General features: G+C 43.4%; 2 protein-coding genes across 2 annotated transcripts in view; one reads left to right on the top strand and one right to left on the bottom strand.

Moving 5' to 3' along the window:
* The window catches only part of CDS2 (CDP-diacylglycerol synthase 2), a 59417-nt gene extending 57969 nt beyond the window's left edge, over positions 1-1448 (bottom strand). Inside the window, exon 1 of the mRNA XM_082643404.1 lies at positions 1147-1448. Within this exon, the coding sequence (XP_082499530.1) occupies positions 1147-1203 (57 nt within the window). The 5' untranslated portion in view covers positions 1204-1448. The remainder of the gene's footprint in view (positions 1-1146) is intronic.
* An 8103-nt stretch (positions 1449-9551) lies between these two features.
* Positions 9552-15889, top strand: PCNA (proliferating cell nuclear antigen). Its single transcript, XM_082600488.1, has 6 exons — positions 9552-9992; positions 11135-11232; positions 11395-11462; positions 12590-12784; positions 14369-14492; positions 14580-15889. The coding sequence occupies exons 1-6, from the start codon at positions 9772-9774 to the stop codon at positions 14657-14659; spliced, it is 786 nt and encodes a 261-aa protein (XP_082456614.1). The 5' UTR covers positions 9552-9771; the 3' UTR covers positions 14660-15889.
* Positions 15890-16184: the final 295 nt, after the last annotated feature.

Here is a 16184-nt window from a genome sequence, read left to right as displayed (position 1 = left end):
TCCTTTCCTCCAGTTACCAAAAACGGAAAGCTACATAAATGGGTGCTGTGGGCCTGGTGTAGAGCAACAGGGATTGGTGGGAACAGCTGTTCCTCAGTTCCAGCCAAACGTTAATCAGGTGGGAATGTGATGGCAGATCTTCCAATGATCCAAAATAGGCAATAAATTCAGATTGTTGGGAGAAATATTCTGGTTTTTAAAGCAACACAGGGACCAAAGAAAACAACTGCAGGTCACCTGTTGGCAACCCGCGAGTCAGCCAGTCTGCTTCATTCTGGTCCATGCTCCCTCAGTCCAGTCTACACATCACTGTCAGATCAATTTACCAAATAACACTGCTCCTGACCACTGCTAACCCCAGGCTCGAAATACTACCACTAAGTTTATGCTGTCATTCAACGTCCACAGTAACATAATGACTCCTCACCTTCCTCAACTCCCTTACACAAACCTTTCACTTCAACCAATTAAGTCTACTCCCCTCATCTCTCAACCCCAACCAACTACGTCCCTGCCAAGATGGCCTCTGTTCTACCCTCCTTCTCTACCCCATCAACGCCCACATCTGAAGCAGGAAACAAGCCCATCTTTGGGGAATATACCTTCCAACACCTGCTGACTACATGAATTAAGAGACTACTCTGCTTAAAGCCAACAGATTTAACTTTCGAAAAGGGGTTTAAATCTCCTAACAGGCAAATCACATGGCCTTGTCTTGTTACACCTCCAGCCCCCAAATAACATTTTAAAGATCAGAGAGGCTAAGTCACGCTCAGAGGAGTCTTCCCGGGGTCTCGACGTCTTCACACCCAGGAAGGCCTCGGGGAGGGGGATTGGCGTAGGACCCCGCAACCAGCCCTGCGAGGGCTGCGGACATGCGCAACCCCCGCGCTCTCCTTCTTGCGCCCCGGAGATACCACACCCAACTGGACCCCAGAGCCATGTCCCCGGGACCCCGACCTGCTGAACCCTGCCGCGAGCTCCGCGGGGCCCAGCACCCGAGGACCCTTCCCGCCGACCAGGCCCGGGGCCGCCGACGGCCGCGCAGAAGTGTCAGATGGCAAGACGACCCCTCTGCGCGCACCCCCGCACGAACCTCCGGGGGACTCCGCTGCCCCGGCCGTGCCCACCCGATGCTGCCGCTACCTTGTCCTCAGGCGGTGCGTCCGGCTCGCGGGCCATCCTCTGCCTTAGCTCCGTCATGCTGGAAACACCAGCGCTTCGTCGCTGCGGCCGAGTGGCACAGCCGCCGGGGCCGGCAGCTCAGCGCGGGCACGCGCGGACTCTGCTCGGCCGGCCCCGCGTCGCCTAAGCAGCGCGCAGCTTCGCAGCGGCTCCTGGCGCCACCGCAGCCCGGCCGCCAGCCCTGAAACTTGGCCCCGCCCGGTGCAGCCACCGCCCTTTCACCCGGGCAGAGCACGACCAACCTCCTCCAGCCCAGGCCCACCAACTCCTTTTCTCGGGAGGGCCCCGAACGAGCGCGCACGCGCACCGCTGCCATCACAGCCCCGGAGACACACCAATGGCGCGAACCCGTCAAGGAGGCGGGGCGGAGGCGGGGCGGGGGCGGGGCGAGCGGAGAGGAGCGGAGAGGCGTGCATTGGATAGCAGCATGAGAGGGCTGGAAAAGGCGTGTGTTTCTGAGGGAGACTAGTCAATGGGAGCTCGGGAGCTGGAGCCCGGGGTCTTAGAGATAACAGGTTGCTGGGGGCCATGGGCTGCAGCCCCGAGGCTCTAGCCGGCCTAGTGCTCGCTGCCTTCGGCTTCTTGTCTTCAATAGCCAGGGCTCTTCCCTCTCACTGATAAGTAGACGCATGTTAGGCCCTGAGCGGAAAGGCCTGGAGAACGCACCTGTGTAAAAGGAGGAGATTACGTGATAAGGAAGTGAAAGCCAAACTTAAAGTCTGCGTTGCTTTGCCAAGTTATCTTCTATTTAGTGAGCGTTAATTATGTGCTGGGTACTGAACTATGTAGTCTCTTTAATGTATCTCATTTAATCTGTACAACGCTTGGAAGTGGATATGATTTTCATTTTGCAGCTAGGGTCTTCCACGATTATTCAGCTTTGTTTTCTCTCTTCTGGACTATTGAAGGATATTTTTGGACAGGAATGCTGCCTGCTTTGTTCACAGCCCAATCTCCTATGTACCTGACGCATCCCAAGTACCCATTTAATAGATTTAAAGTTTCTCCTGAAAGAAAATGATTTAACCAAGGTCTCACGGCTAGAAAGTGCCCACTAAGAATACGAACACAGATCTGTTACCAACGTCCTCTTTAACATACTCCTGGTCTTCCTAAATTCATTGTTAATATCTGTGTTGCTCAGCATTGCCTTCAGCAGTTCCTGTTGGCTGCCTTTAAGTGATGTAAAACAAGTATAAAATGGGGCCCCTTCCCTTAAGCATATTGTAGTTTAACAAGGAGAGAAATTTGCACACATAGGAGTTGCAATTTTGTGTTAGCAATTTTGACCTGAACTGTGAAGTTTGGGGAAAGTAGTGAGAATTCTGAAAAGGGTGTTATATTTTCTTGATTTCTATAAAAGTATATTCCCAAGTGCCTATAACACTGCTTCAAAGTGACAGTAAAATAGGTATAGAGGAACACTGAACTCAGGGTATGCTTTGTTCCCTATTAATGCACAAATACTTGGTTTTTTTAGAGAAACAGACCACTCCCTTCAGGCCATAATTTATTTAGAGAAAGCTGTGCTCTTTTGTTTTATTTTGTCTTTTGTTTTAATCTTATTTATAAAAGTAAATAACATGGGACTTCCCTGGTGGTCCAGTGGGTAAGACTCCAGCTCCCAATGCAGGGAACCCGGGTTCCATCCCTGGTGGGGAACTAGATACTGCATGCATGCCGCAACTAAGAAGTCTGCACGCCGCAACTATGAGCCTGCATGCCGCAATGAAGATCCCGCATGCCGCTATGAAGATCCCGCGTGCTGCAACTAAGACCGGCCCAGCCAAAATAAATAAATAAATATTTTTTAAAAAGTCAAAAATAAATTATTTTTAAAAAGTAAATAACATGCTGATGGTAATTTTAAAACTATTTTAATCTGTTGGAGACTGTGTGACCACCATTTTGACTAATGTCAGTGATCACTTCTTGAACTAAAGACCAGACACTTCTTGGGTAAATTAAGCAAGGTTTATTATCTAAAGGATCTAGAAGGATGTCAACACAAAGACAGTCACAATGTCATCCTTTAAGACAGGTGGAAGTGTTAGTAACCAGATTCTCACCTTTATGGAACATAATTGTGAAAGGTCACATCCGAGTAAGCATCACATCAGTCCTCCTGGAACCTCAGCTGTTTGCTTTGAAACAGCCTAACTGGAGAACCAGTGCACGTAGATCAGAGTTTCAGAACGCACAGTATAATTACTAGGGTAGGTAACTCCCTACAGTTTGGCCCGAACAAACTTCTTATCTGTCATACTCAGCCCTCCCAAGCTAATGGAGCTCAGACCAGGTACAATTCTGAAGTCAGTACTGTGGTAAACAGGGATCAGATATTTAGACCTCTGGAAGTCATGTTAACAGGTATTTAGGCAAGCTTTAGAGCCTCTCCCTCAACTGTAGGAAGAAATTAAAAGTAAAAAATTTCCCTCACCTCCAGCCCAAAGAAGAACTTTGTTCTTTTACATTACGTTACACCTCCTCCTCTACCCCTGATTTTTCCCTTCAATAGAAATACCTCATAATAATAGAATACTTCATAATAGCTCTTTCCTCTAGGGCCCTTTCTTCCAGGCTTGTGACATATCTTGTATATGGTGATTCTTTTCATTGCACTCTTTCTATTGCACTCCTATACCTATACTTTAGATTAGTATAGGTAACTAGCATGAGATTTTTAGTCCCCCAGAGTGTGCAGGCTGACTGAAAGCTCAGCATAAGTGGGCAGGTATTGCTATAATTATTATCATTCTATAATAAAAACACCTCCCACCTTCTTGATGATTTGAAAACTGCATTGGTACAAGTGACAAGAAAATTCTTCAGTTCCCCGAATAGTGTTTTTCCTCTCTTAGAGGGGAAGAACTGTCAATAAATGAATTATTTAAACAATACATTTTTTTAAAAATTGTCCATAAACAAAAACAGACTTGATCTAGTCTTTTTCTTGTCCTTCATATTGCCTTTCTAGATCTTATCTTGACAAGTGTTCTCAGAAAGCTAAAACTTCTTATTCAGTTTAGTGAGACGACATGCAAAATGGAATTGAGAATGGGCTAGACAGAACTGTCTAACATCTTAAAGTTTCAAAAATGCAAATCCTGCATTCCCACAAACTTGTAGACCTATTAGATTATTAGACAGTCCATCTAAACTATAATTTCAGTCTTCTCTCTGACAAAGCATAGGTCTTACTTTTTCAAACCAATAGTCTATATGGAGGTGCAGGTGGCTTTAAGCATAAATATTCATCAATTGATCACACATGCTGAAACAGTACTTTTCAGTCCTAATTATTTATTAGAATTACCTGGGGAGCTTCTAAAAATGCCAGTGGAGGGCCCATCCTAGACCAACTAAATAAGAATCTCTAGAGATGGAACCTAGAGGAAATAGGCTTATTTCTTTCGGTTTGTTAAGCTCTCCAGATGAGTCTAATGTACAGCCAGGAATGCGACTCAGTTTAATATGTGATATCACCTTGTAAAGAAATTTGCCAGAAATATATTAAATAGTTCACAGCATTTTTTCTCTCCCACCATGCATTAACATTTTCTGACCAACAATACATGTTTGATGAAGAAATTGTGGGAAATGCAGAAAAGCATAATGAAAAATATTAAGATCATTTGTGGTAGCATCAGCCATAGATAATTACTGTTAATATCCATATTATTGCCTTTTTATTCTATTTTATGTGCACTTACACTCAGATATAATAATTTTAGAAAGTTGGGATACTATTGTTTATACTGTTTCATAACCCGATTTTTTAACATCAAATGCCCTTTGAGAATGGTACTTGAAAGGCTTTATAGTATTCCATCTTACAGATTTACCATAATTTACCTAACAAAGACCATATTGTTAGGCCTGAAGATTATTTCCAATTTCAGGGGAATTGTTAATAATTCTATAAGAAACATTCTTAAATATGCCTCATCTTGGTAAGTAACTCTGATTACTTCTTTGGGAAAAAAAAAAATCCTATAGATTGAATTTCTGTGTCAAAGACTAAATAAAAAATTCCAAGGATTTTCATACACATTTCCAAATTCCCACTGGAAAAATTATACCAATTTATACTCTCATCTTCAAGTCATGAAAGTGCCCACTTCCTTATATCCTTCCTAAGAAATGGGTATTAACACAATTTTTATTAATTTGGTAGATTAAAATTTTATCTCCCTTTAATTTATGTTTCTTTGCTTATTAATATGCTAACCATTTTTCATACATTTACTAAGACTGGACCTTAGGCACTAGAAGCCAGGGACCTCTGGATTTTGTTTAGATACATAAAGTGCCCTTTTATTCAGCTTGAATTGGGTTCTCTGTTGTGGAAACAAAGTATATTAACCAACACAAGTTTTTAGGCACACTGAAGTTTTAAAACTTATGTAGTCATTCCTTATGTTTTATGGGTTTTTTTCCTTTTATGTTTAGAAGCCCACAGCAAGATCTCTTAAATATTTACCAAAATATTTTTCCATTTCTTATTGGGTTTACATTTATTTGAATTTTAATTATTTAATCTATCTGGAAATTATTTCAGTAAACAGTTATTAGGAAGAGTCTATAGCTTTACTTTTTCCTAGAAGTTTAACGAATTGTTTGGTCATAATTTAATTCATTCTTTCTCTCACTGATTGAAATAGCACCTTTACTAGTTGTTAAAGTAATCCTCTTAAAACAGAAATTGGGAACTTCCCTGGTGGCGCAGCGAATAAGAATACACCTGCCAATGCAGGGGACACGGGTTCGATCCCTGGCCCAGGAAGATCCCACATGCCGCAGAGCAACTAAGCCCACGTGCCACAACTACTGAGCCTGCATGCCACAACTACTGAAGCCTGCTCGCCTAGAGCCCGTGCTCCGCAACAAGAGAAACCACTGCGATGAGACACCTGCACACGGCAATGAAGAGTAGCCTCCACTCTCCGCAACTAGAGAAAGTCCGTGAGCAGCAACAAAGACCCAACACAGCCATAAATAAATTAATTAATTTAAAAAAAACAGAAATTGTCTCATGCCAAAGGCCTTTTGATAACTTTCCTTTTCACTTATAGAGGGCTTGTAAAGGGCTATAAGATCTCAGCCCTGCCTCTCTTTGCAACCTCACCTTGCACCACTCTCCCCATTGTTCAGTGTGTTCCGGACACATCAATCTTTGAGTCCTATTGTATGTCAATTACATCTCAATAAAACAGGGGAAAAATACTTATAAAAAAAGCTTTGAATTTTAAAACAAACTACTACTTGAACACTTTCTAAGCATGCTGTCCTTTTTAAACATGTTATTCTTTCAGCCTAGAATACTTTCTCCCACTCTCCAAACAGCTAGTTTCTCTGGTAAACTGCTACCTCTGCAGAAGGCCTTCCCTGACCACAGGTCATACCCATTCTTAAGTCATGGGTGGAGTTTAATTGCCATTTAAAATACCTTCAAATCAACACTTCGATTTGGCATTAAACCAAAATGTTATTACGTAAGCAGAAAGCACAGAAACAGAGTAGTAGAGTATACATTCGTTATCAGTGAAGCAAATGTTTCTCACTGTTGGAATGAATACATTCCACATTTTGCAAAGGAACTGAGACACTAAAAGGACCTGGAGGGACTTCCCTGGTGGTGCAGTGGTTAAGAATCTGACTGCCAATGCAGGGGACATGGGTTCGAGCCCTGGTCTGGGATGATCCCACATGCCACAGAACAACTAAGCCCGTGTGTCACACTACTGAGCCTGTGCGTCACAACTACTGAAGCCCACATGCCTAGAGCCCATGTTCTGCAACAAGAGAAGCCACTGCAATGAGAAGCCTGAGCACCGCAATGAAGAGTAGCCCCCACTCTCCGCAACTAGAGAAAGCCTGTGCACGGCAACAAAGACCCAACGCAGCCATAAATGAATAAATAAATAAATATTTTTAAAAATAAATAAATAAATAAAAATAAAAGGACCTGGAAAGGAAAATACCTACAAATAGATGAAACCGTTGTGTTTTGATATAAAGATGTATGCAAAAGGATAGTTGATTATATATAAAGGAAGTTAGTGCTAGTATCAAAATTTACGAATGGGTGGCAGAGACTTGGAAGAAATTCCAGAGACAATAGAGGAGCACTCTTGAGAATTCTGCATCATCCACACCCTTGACGACAGAGTATGATATATGGAAAAACAGCAGTATCAGTAACTGAGTAAGAAACTGAATGTGAAGATATATTAAAAGTGCTTTAGGGCTTCCCTGGTGGCGCAGTGGTTGAGAGTCCGCCTGCGGATGCAGGGGACACGGGTTCGTGCCCCGGTCTGGGAAGATCCCACATGCCGCGGAGCGGCTGGGCCCGTGAGCCATGGCCGCTGAGCCTGCGCGTCCGGAGCCTGTGCCCCGCAACGGGAGAGGCCACAACAGCGAGAGGCCCGCATACCGAAAAAAAAAAAAAAAAAGTGCTTTAACCAATATATATATATAGTGTGTACATATTATGCACATGAGTGACATATACAAATGTTTTTAAAAGTCTAAAAGTCCTTTTGATAGTTACAAAATAGACATTCCAAATGATAAATCATATGATAGTTTGATATTTTATTTTCTTGTGCTACATAAAATAATGGGGCATCTTACAATTGAAGGTACCTTAAATTCAGTGAACTAGATACACCTAATAAAAATGCTAGAGAGGGGCTTCCCTGGTGGCTCAGTGGTTCGGAGTCCGCCTGCCGATGCAGGGGACGCGGGTTCGTGCCCCGGTCTGGGAGGATCCCACATGCTGCGGAGCAGCTGGACCCATGAGCCATGGCCGCTGGGCCTGTGCGTCTGGAGCCTGTGCTCCGCGGCGGTGAGAGGCCCACGTACCGCAAAAAAAAAAAAAAAAAAAAAAAAAAAATGCTAAAAAAAAATGCTAGAGGGAGAGAACAGAATAGGGAAAGGCAATTTTTTTTTTTTTTTTTTTTTTGCGGTACGCGGGCCTCTCACTGTTGTGGCCTCTCCCGTTGCGGAGCACAGGCTCCGGACGCGCAGGCTCAGCGGCCATGGCTCACGGGCCCAGCCGCTCCGTGGCATGTGGGATCTTCCCGCACCGGGGCACGAACCCGTGTCCCCTACATCGGCAGGCGGACTCTCAACCACTGCGCCACCAGGGAAGCCCGGGAAAGGCAATTTTTGAAGCCATAATGGTTGACAATATTCTAGACTTGATGAAATACATTAATCTTCTGATTGAGGAATACAAAATTCCCTGAACAGGAAAAATAAAACTAAATCCACACCAAGATACACGGTAGAAAAATTAAGAATTCTACAGACCAAGGTAAAATATTAGAAGCAACTAAAGAGAAATGCTGTAAACAAAGCAAAAAAGAAACAATGGGGGGATATTTATAAGAAGAAGATTATTAATATATGAAGTTCTCCTTTTAATCAATAAGACAGCGGTCAAGAACTATATGAACGATATCCAACTTGCACCAATCTTTTAATACACAAACTGAAATTTCCACACGAGCACAGATTTTAAAACGAGATTGCTAATATTTATAGAAAGAAAAATTAGGCGAAATGAGCATGCTCGTAGTTTTGGCTGAAATGTAAATTGCAATCTTTTAGAAATCAATTTAGTAACATTTATCAAAATTTTAACGTGTATGCTCTTCGATCCAGCAATACTTCAAGGAGTTGCCCAAATTACAAGCACTCTGTAAATTGGTTACATACGTAGGATATTATGCCATCTTTTTAAGAGGTGCTAATATAGAAAACATGTACCTGGCATAAAATTACACATTCTTTATTAAGTACTTTGCAGAAGTGTCTACGGTATAAATTCATTCGTTTTTTTAAAAAATATATTTGTAGAGAAAATAAAAAAGCTTATAAAGTTGCATACGGTAAGTGATACGAGTTTGGTGTGTATGTGGCGGAGGAGGTTTAAGAGCTGGTGGTCAAGACAACTTTTTTTTTCATCATAATTTTACACCTCTTAAAGCAGCACTCTTTAGGCTACAAGGTGGCTCTTCCTCCTAGCAGGCTGGATTTGCGTTTCACTTTCGAGGCCGGAAATTCCCTACCCCTCGAGAGGGAGATGAAGCACCACGAAGACGCAGTTCAACGACCCCCACCCCAAGTCTAGGCCTGACCTTCACACTCGCCCGGACTTTTCTAACGTCCGGTTCCGGAACGTGACAAAAAGGCGGGGATTCCCGCCGGTCGCCTATCAGCCGGCCCTCAGAAGGCGCAGAGCTCATACCCCGCCCCCACGTCCGCACCCTCCAGTAGATGTTAGGGGTGGGGCGGGCTTCGTGTGGAGCAGGGGCACGATTGGCTCTTCAGTCTCTCCGCCCAGGCAGCAGGCGGGGCAGCGTGGTGACGTCTCCGCGAGGGGCGCGGGGTCGTAGCGCGCGCTCGCAGACGCGGCAGTATTAAACTGCTGCAGGCGCGACGGGTTGGTTGTGGGCTTCCTCCGTCTCAAGCGTTCCTGAGTTAGTTCGCCCGCTCGCTCTCATCTCCTGAAGCCTAAGCCGGCTACACCTTCCTCCTTCCTTCCGCCAGCAGCCGTGTCGTTGCGACTCCGCCACCATGTTCGAGGCGCGCCTGGTCCAGGGCTCCATCTTGAAGAAGGTGCTTGAGGCGCTTAAGGACCTCATCAACGAGGCCTGCTGGGACATCAGCTCGAGCGGCGTGAACCTGCAGAGCATGGACTCGTCCCATGTCTCTTTGGTGCAGCTCACCCTACGCTCCGAGGGCTTCGACACGTACCGCTGCGACCGCAACTTGGCCATGGGCGTGAACCTCACCAGGTGAGCCCCTAAGCAGCGGATAGCCGGGCCCTGATCCACCCCCTCTGGCTCTTGGCGGGAGCGCCTCCGGGCCGGGCCCTCATTGGCTGGAGTGGGCCATCTGCGCCTTCTCATTGGCCTGCGGCACCAGTGGGGCGGGACCCAGCAGAACGCGCGGTTCGGAAAGCCCGCGCTGGCTGCAGCGCGAACCGGCTCTTTCCGCGCCAAAGTCACAAAGCGGGTGGTGGCGGGAAAATGACGGACTCCTTTGCGGTGCCAGGGAAAGACTGTTGCAGAGCTCTTTGGTCATTAAGTGCAGGCGGCTTCGGATGAGAAACCTTGGTCCTGGTTGACTTTAACTGCTTTATAATGTGTTCTAGTTCTTTCGCCCTAACGAGGGACAAGAGTATTTCTTTTACTACAGAGTTGCGCTGAGCACCCCAAGATCCCGGTTTGAGGAAAATTTTCTCCAGGGCAGTGCTTTCAACTTTTGACCACTACCTGTCTAGTACATACACATGTTTAAATCTTAAAGCTTGTGAGAAATGTTTACCCGTACTACATGCAGTGTGTTTTAACAGGTTTATTAAATCGTTTTTAAAGATCGTTGGCCCAGTAATTTACTTCACCCACCAAAGGGATTTGCAGTTCATAAAATACTGCTGTTTTATATCCATAAGTGAAATTGCTCTTGGTGGGGGGGGGCTGTTTAGTTTAAGTATAAATACTACCAGATTGCATTCCAAATGGCTGGACCGGCTTACACAAACCCCTTACGTTTCTCTAACTCACCAATTCGGCAGATGGTCTAATGGTTAAAAGTGGTACCTCCTGGGCTTCCCTGGTGGCGCAGTGGTTTAGAATCTGCCTGCCAATGCAGGGGACGCGGGTTCGAGACCTGGTCCGGGAGGATCCCGCATGCTGTGGAGCAGCTAGGCCCATGCACCACAGCTACTGAGCCTGCGTGTCGCAACTGCTGAAGCCCGCGCGCCTAGAGCCCATGCTCTGCAACAAGAAAAGCCACTGCGCTGAGAAGCCCATGCATGCAGCAATGAAGACCCAAAGCAGCCATAAATAAATAAAATAATTAAATAATTTTTAAAAAGTGGTACCTCCTGGTTTTAATTTGTTGATTTTAAACCCTTTGTTGTTTTGTGTTCTAGCATGTCCAAAATACTGAAATGTGCTGGCAATGAAGACATCATTACACTAAGGGCTGAAGATAATGCGGACACCTTGGCACTAGTATTTGAAGCTCCAAGTAAGTCGCACCCTTCTACTGACTTATGCTAGAAGAAGTTAAAATGTAGTGTCATTATTTCCGAAGGCTGAAAGAAATTTAAGATAATGTTTGTGATGGCTGTAAAATATACCTGATAGTTGTAAACTTACATGTTCTTCAACATTTGGTTTCTTTTGGTAGATCAAGAAAAGGTTTCAGACTATGAAATGAAGTTAATGGATTTAGATGTTGAACAACTTGGAATTCCAGTGAGTATCAGAGTTTCTGATTGAGCATACTGTACAGTCTTGATAGTTACATAAGATATATTAATATAATAATTTAAAGCGTATTTCCTAACAGAACTTTTTCTGTATATATGCTCATGCATGTTCCAGAGTGGGGTATTTAAGATTGACATATTTGTCATTTTATTAAGTTATGGTGTTCTACAGTGGCTCATTGGTTTGAATTTATTTCTGCCGAGTGAATATTTCCATTAACCTCTGCGTCTCTTTTTAAATTATTATTCCTAGAATGCTTGATTTTTTTTGTTTTTTTGTAGATCTTTTTTTTTTTAATTTATTTTTGGCTGTGTTGGGTCTTCATTGCTGCGTGTGGGCTTTTCTCTAGCTGGGGAGAGGGGGGGCTACTCTTCGTTGTGGTGCACAGGCTTCTCATTGAGGCGGCTTCTCGTTGTGGAGCATGGGCTCTAGGTGTGCAGGCTTCAGTAGTTGTGGTACTCGGGTTCAGTAGTTGTGGCTCATGGGCTCTAGAGTGCAGGCTCAGTAGTTGTGGCATACGGGCTTAGTTGCTCCACGGCATGTGGGATCTTCCCGGACCAGGGCTTGAACCTGGGTCCCCTGCATTGGCAGGCAGATTCTTAACCACTGTGCCACCAGGGAAACCCGAGTGCTTGATTTTTATTGAGAGATCTTAAAGCTATTTTAGCAGAAATTCATTATGGTTAGGTTTATCAACATCAAAAGTGAGAAGAGGTGTTCGGATGTTTAAAATGCCTAACATCATATTCTCTTGTTTTGGAAAGCAGACCTGTTTGCGCCATCATCACTGTATGCCATACCCTAATGGCCTCTTGATTTAGCCCTACTGTAGGGTGATTAGGTGGAGGCTCTTGTTCCTGGGATAGTGCATTTACTGTTAAAAGTTTAAGCTCTAATTTGTTTTCTTAGTATGGTTATTCTTACAGCATACTTGTTTTATATCTGCATTTATTTTTTGAGTGGTTAGAGTGTTAAGAAATTACACAATGAGTGATATTTCAAAGTAATCAGAAAATCTTGAATTCTGAGTTCTTGTTTAGATGCTGAGTCTTCAGAAAGTGAGGGTGCCAAATCTTTCATTTCCATGACATTTAAATTTCTTTGTTTTATAGGAACAAGAGTACAGCTGTGTAGTAAAGATGCCTTCTGGTGAATTTGCACGTATATGCCGAGATCTCAGTCATATTGGAGATGCTGTTGTAATTTCCTGTGCAAAAGATGGAGTGAAATTTTCTGCAAGTGGAGAACTTGGAAATGGAAATATTAAGTTGTCACAAACGAGTAATGTTGATAAAGAAGAGGAGGCTGTAAGTAGTTTTTAAGTAAACAAAATACTTCGAAGAAGAATATTAGGTTATATCTTAGTCTGCTAAGGCTTCTATAACAAAATACCATAGACTGAGTGGCTTATAAACAACAAAAGTTTATTATTCACAGTTCTGGAGGCTCGGAAGCTGGCAGATTTGGTGTCTGACGAGGGCCTGCTTCTTGGTTCACAGACAGCAGCCTTCTTACATGGTGGAGGGGGCAAGGGAGTTCTCTGGGGTCTCTTTTATAAGGGCATTAATCCCATTCATGAGGGCTCTGCCTTCCTAACGCTAAGCACCTCCCAAAGGCCCCACCTCCAATACCACCATATTGTGAATTTGGTTTTAACGTGAATTGGGGTGGGGGGGGCACAAACATTCAGTCTTTTTTTTTTTTTTGGTGGTACGCGGGCCTCTCACTGTTGTGGCCTCTCCCGTTGCGGAGCACAGGCTCCGGATGTGCAGGCTCAGCAGCCATGGCTCACGGGCCCAGCCGCTCCGCGGCATGTGGGATCTTCCCGGACCGGGGCACGAGCCTGTGTCCCCTGCATCAGGCAGGCAGACTCTGAACCACTGCGCCACCAGGGAAGCCCAAACATTCAGTCTTTAGCAAGGTAATTGCTAAAATTAAAGAAAGCTCTAAAGAAAAACAGACAGAATTTGCATTTCCAAGTAACTAATATTTGAGAATGTGAGAATTGAAACTTTTGAAACCTGCAAGTGATCTTAAAGATGCCATCTAACTTAAATTTGTGAGAAGGGAATGCAAATTTAGTGCAACCTTTATAAACTGTAGAACAATGGGTTTGTGTATCAAACCCACACATACTCTTAAGGATAGGCCTGGGAGGCTAGCTTTAGCTTTCTGTAGGTACTTACTGTGTTTTTACCAAATAATTGAGCAACCCAGTAGGATCTAGTTGGGGGGAAAATCTAGCTGTTGTGAGCTCTTATGTAATCCTTATATTAACTTTTAAATAAAGAGTTTAAAAATACATATATTAGTAACAAGTATATATTAGTAACAAAACTCCAGGGGCTGATTCTTTTCTCCTAAATTACATTTCACTCCCCTGCCAATCTTGATTTTTGTTCTTCTCTCAAATGTTACTTAACCCATAGGGAATTCTCTGGCGGTCCAGTGCTTAGGACTCCGCACTTTCACTGACGAGGGCGTGGGTTCTATCCCTCGTCAGGGAACTAACATCCCTAAAGCCGCGCAGCTAGAAATTTTTAAAAAAAGAAAAAATTCACTCATCAATGTTTTAATTTATTCGTAGTGTAAACATTTTATGACATCTAAGAAAATTGTATTAAGGAATTTTTCAGTGTTGCTACTTCCTTGGTTATTTCAGTTTGTTTGAATCAAGATTTTAATAAGGTCCGTACATTACAGTTCATTGAGATGCACTCCTTAAATTTCTTTTATTTAGTCCATTGGTTTTCTCTTCAATTTCATTTTCCCTCTATTACAATTTTATTTGTTGAAGAAACTAAGTCATTTGTCAATGTATATTAGAAATGAATGGGTTGCAGCTTTCTTGATGTTTTTCAGTATGATGAATCTTTTGTCTTCTCCCTAAGGTTACCATAGAGATGAATGAACCAGTTCAGCTAACTTTTGCACTGAGGTACCTGAACTTCTTTACAAAAGCCACTCCACTCTCTCCTACAGTAACACTCAGTATGTCTGCAGATGTACCCCTTGGTAAGATAATAAACTTGTTGAATCTCGTTTTGTAGGTAGTGTATGTGGTACTTCTCAGTAATTAATTATATTCCTGTTTTCTTTCAGTCGTAGAGTATAAAATTGCTGATATGGGACATTTAAAGTACTATTTGGCTCCCAAGATCGAGGATGAAGAAGGATCTTAGACATTCTTAAAATTCAAGGAAATAAAACTAAGCTCTTTGAGAACTGCTTCTGAGATGCTAGCACGTACTTAAGTCTCTTTTGTCTTTGTACCTCTGAGTACATATGTAGATACTGTTTTCTGTAAATAACTTTTTTTTTTCTCCATTCTCTACAGTTTGTTCAAAGAGTAAAGTCCAAAGTCAAATCTGGTCTTGTTAACCTAGTAATAACTTTGCCTTACCTAGGAATACTCCTTATAATTTTTATAAACAAGGGTTTCGACTCTAAATGCAGTTTTAAGTATTGTTTTCAATTTAAATAAAAGTCATTTGAATTTCAAGCATCACAGGACAGTGCCTTCATTTGTACTACGATGGTTGCAAGTATCCTAACGAATTCACAATTCAAGCAGCTCATGTAAATGAGCTTATTTTTTCAGTCTAGAGCAGGTTGATATAACATTAGATACAGTGATAAAAAGTATTCCAGATACAGCAGGTGACAAAGTATTTTGGGGGATTCATTTGCCAAACTTATTTTGGTATTCTGACTTGAGCTCAAGAAATGAAAAGGGGAGAGTAGAACAAATACATAATATTTTGTCTTTTTTGCTAGCAGAAACTAACACTTTACAGAAGCTTAATGTACCCAAAGTTCTGTCAGCTTTATAAGACTAGCATTGTTACAGGGCAGTGTTTCATTAGCCCAGGGAGCCTTGTACAGGAAGTTTCTTGGAAGTTTTTAGTAGATCTGATAGGTCCCAAGGAGTATGTTTGTGCAAAAATAATTTCTCTAGCATAAGTAGCCTTTTGTGGGGACTTATTCCCTTAAAGGATGAAGGTGGCTTAATTCCATGGATGTTGGATTCAACCAAGAAAGTGAAAAAGGCCCAGCAGTAATTGTGCTACAAGGTCGCAGGTTGACATGCTGCATATTGAGAATTCCTTTATTGTAGTCCCTTTTTCCGGTGTATTTTGTGTTTGGTGGATTAAATGACAGATTTCTATCGTACTTGGAGTGACGGTAGAACTCACTGTATCCAGTAGGTAACTATTCATTACCTTTCTGTGTTCCTGGGGTTGGGGAAGGATATTGGCTGCAAAGGAGCCTGATGGAAATTTTTGGAGTGATGAAGATATTTTATCTACGTTGTGATGATGGCTACAAGACTATATGCATCTGTCAAAACCAATCCAATTGTACTTTATCATATGTAAATTATACTTTAATAAAGCTCGATATTTTAAAAAGTTTCACGTGTTGCAAAATGTCCCTTGTGGCCAGACCTCTTACCGGGGTAAGGCCTGAAGACGAGGAGCGGGGAAACTGAAGCGCAAGAATGTGGGGCTGCTCGAGAGCAGCGCGTGGGGTATAGGGCCGCAGAGACTGCGGCGCGGCCCTGGGCATAGGGAGACCTGCCAGCCCCGGCCTTCAGGAAGCTTCGCCGGCTCGGCTTCCGCCTCTCGAGGCGCCACTGAGCTCCCTACACTACCCTAGGGGCCGGAAAGAAACACGTAGCCGGCTAGCCCTGGACCTGTGACCCAG

This window comes from Mesoplodon mirus (genome assembly GCF_964341445.2).
Source record: "Mesoplodon mirus genome assembly, chromosome: 15".
Classification (NCBI taxonomy): Eukaryota; Metazoa; Chordata; class Mammalia; order Artiodactyla; family Ziphiidae; genus Mesoplodon; species Mesoplodon mirus.
Note: the sequence above shows the minus strand (reverse complement) of the source record. Positions and strands in the feature narration are given on the sequence as shown.

Bases quoted from the DNA above. Each gene is read 5' to 3' on its own strand.
- PCNA (XM_082600488.1), top strand. From the start codon at position 9,772: ATGTTCGAGGCGCGCCTGGTCCAGGGCTCCATCTTGAAGAAGGTGCTT. The intron at 9,993-11,134 runs GTGAGCCCCTAA...TTTGTGTTCTAG, and splicing joins ATGGGCGTGAACCTCACCAG to CATGTCCAAAATACTGAAAT. The intron at 11,233-11,394 runs GTAAGTCGCACC...TTCTTTTGGTAG, and splicing joins ACTAGTATTTGAAGCTCCAA to ATCAAGAAAAGGTTTCAGAC.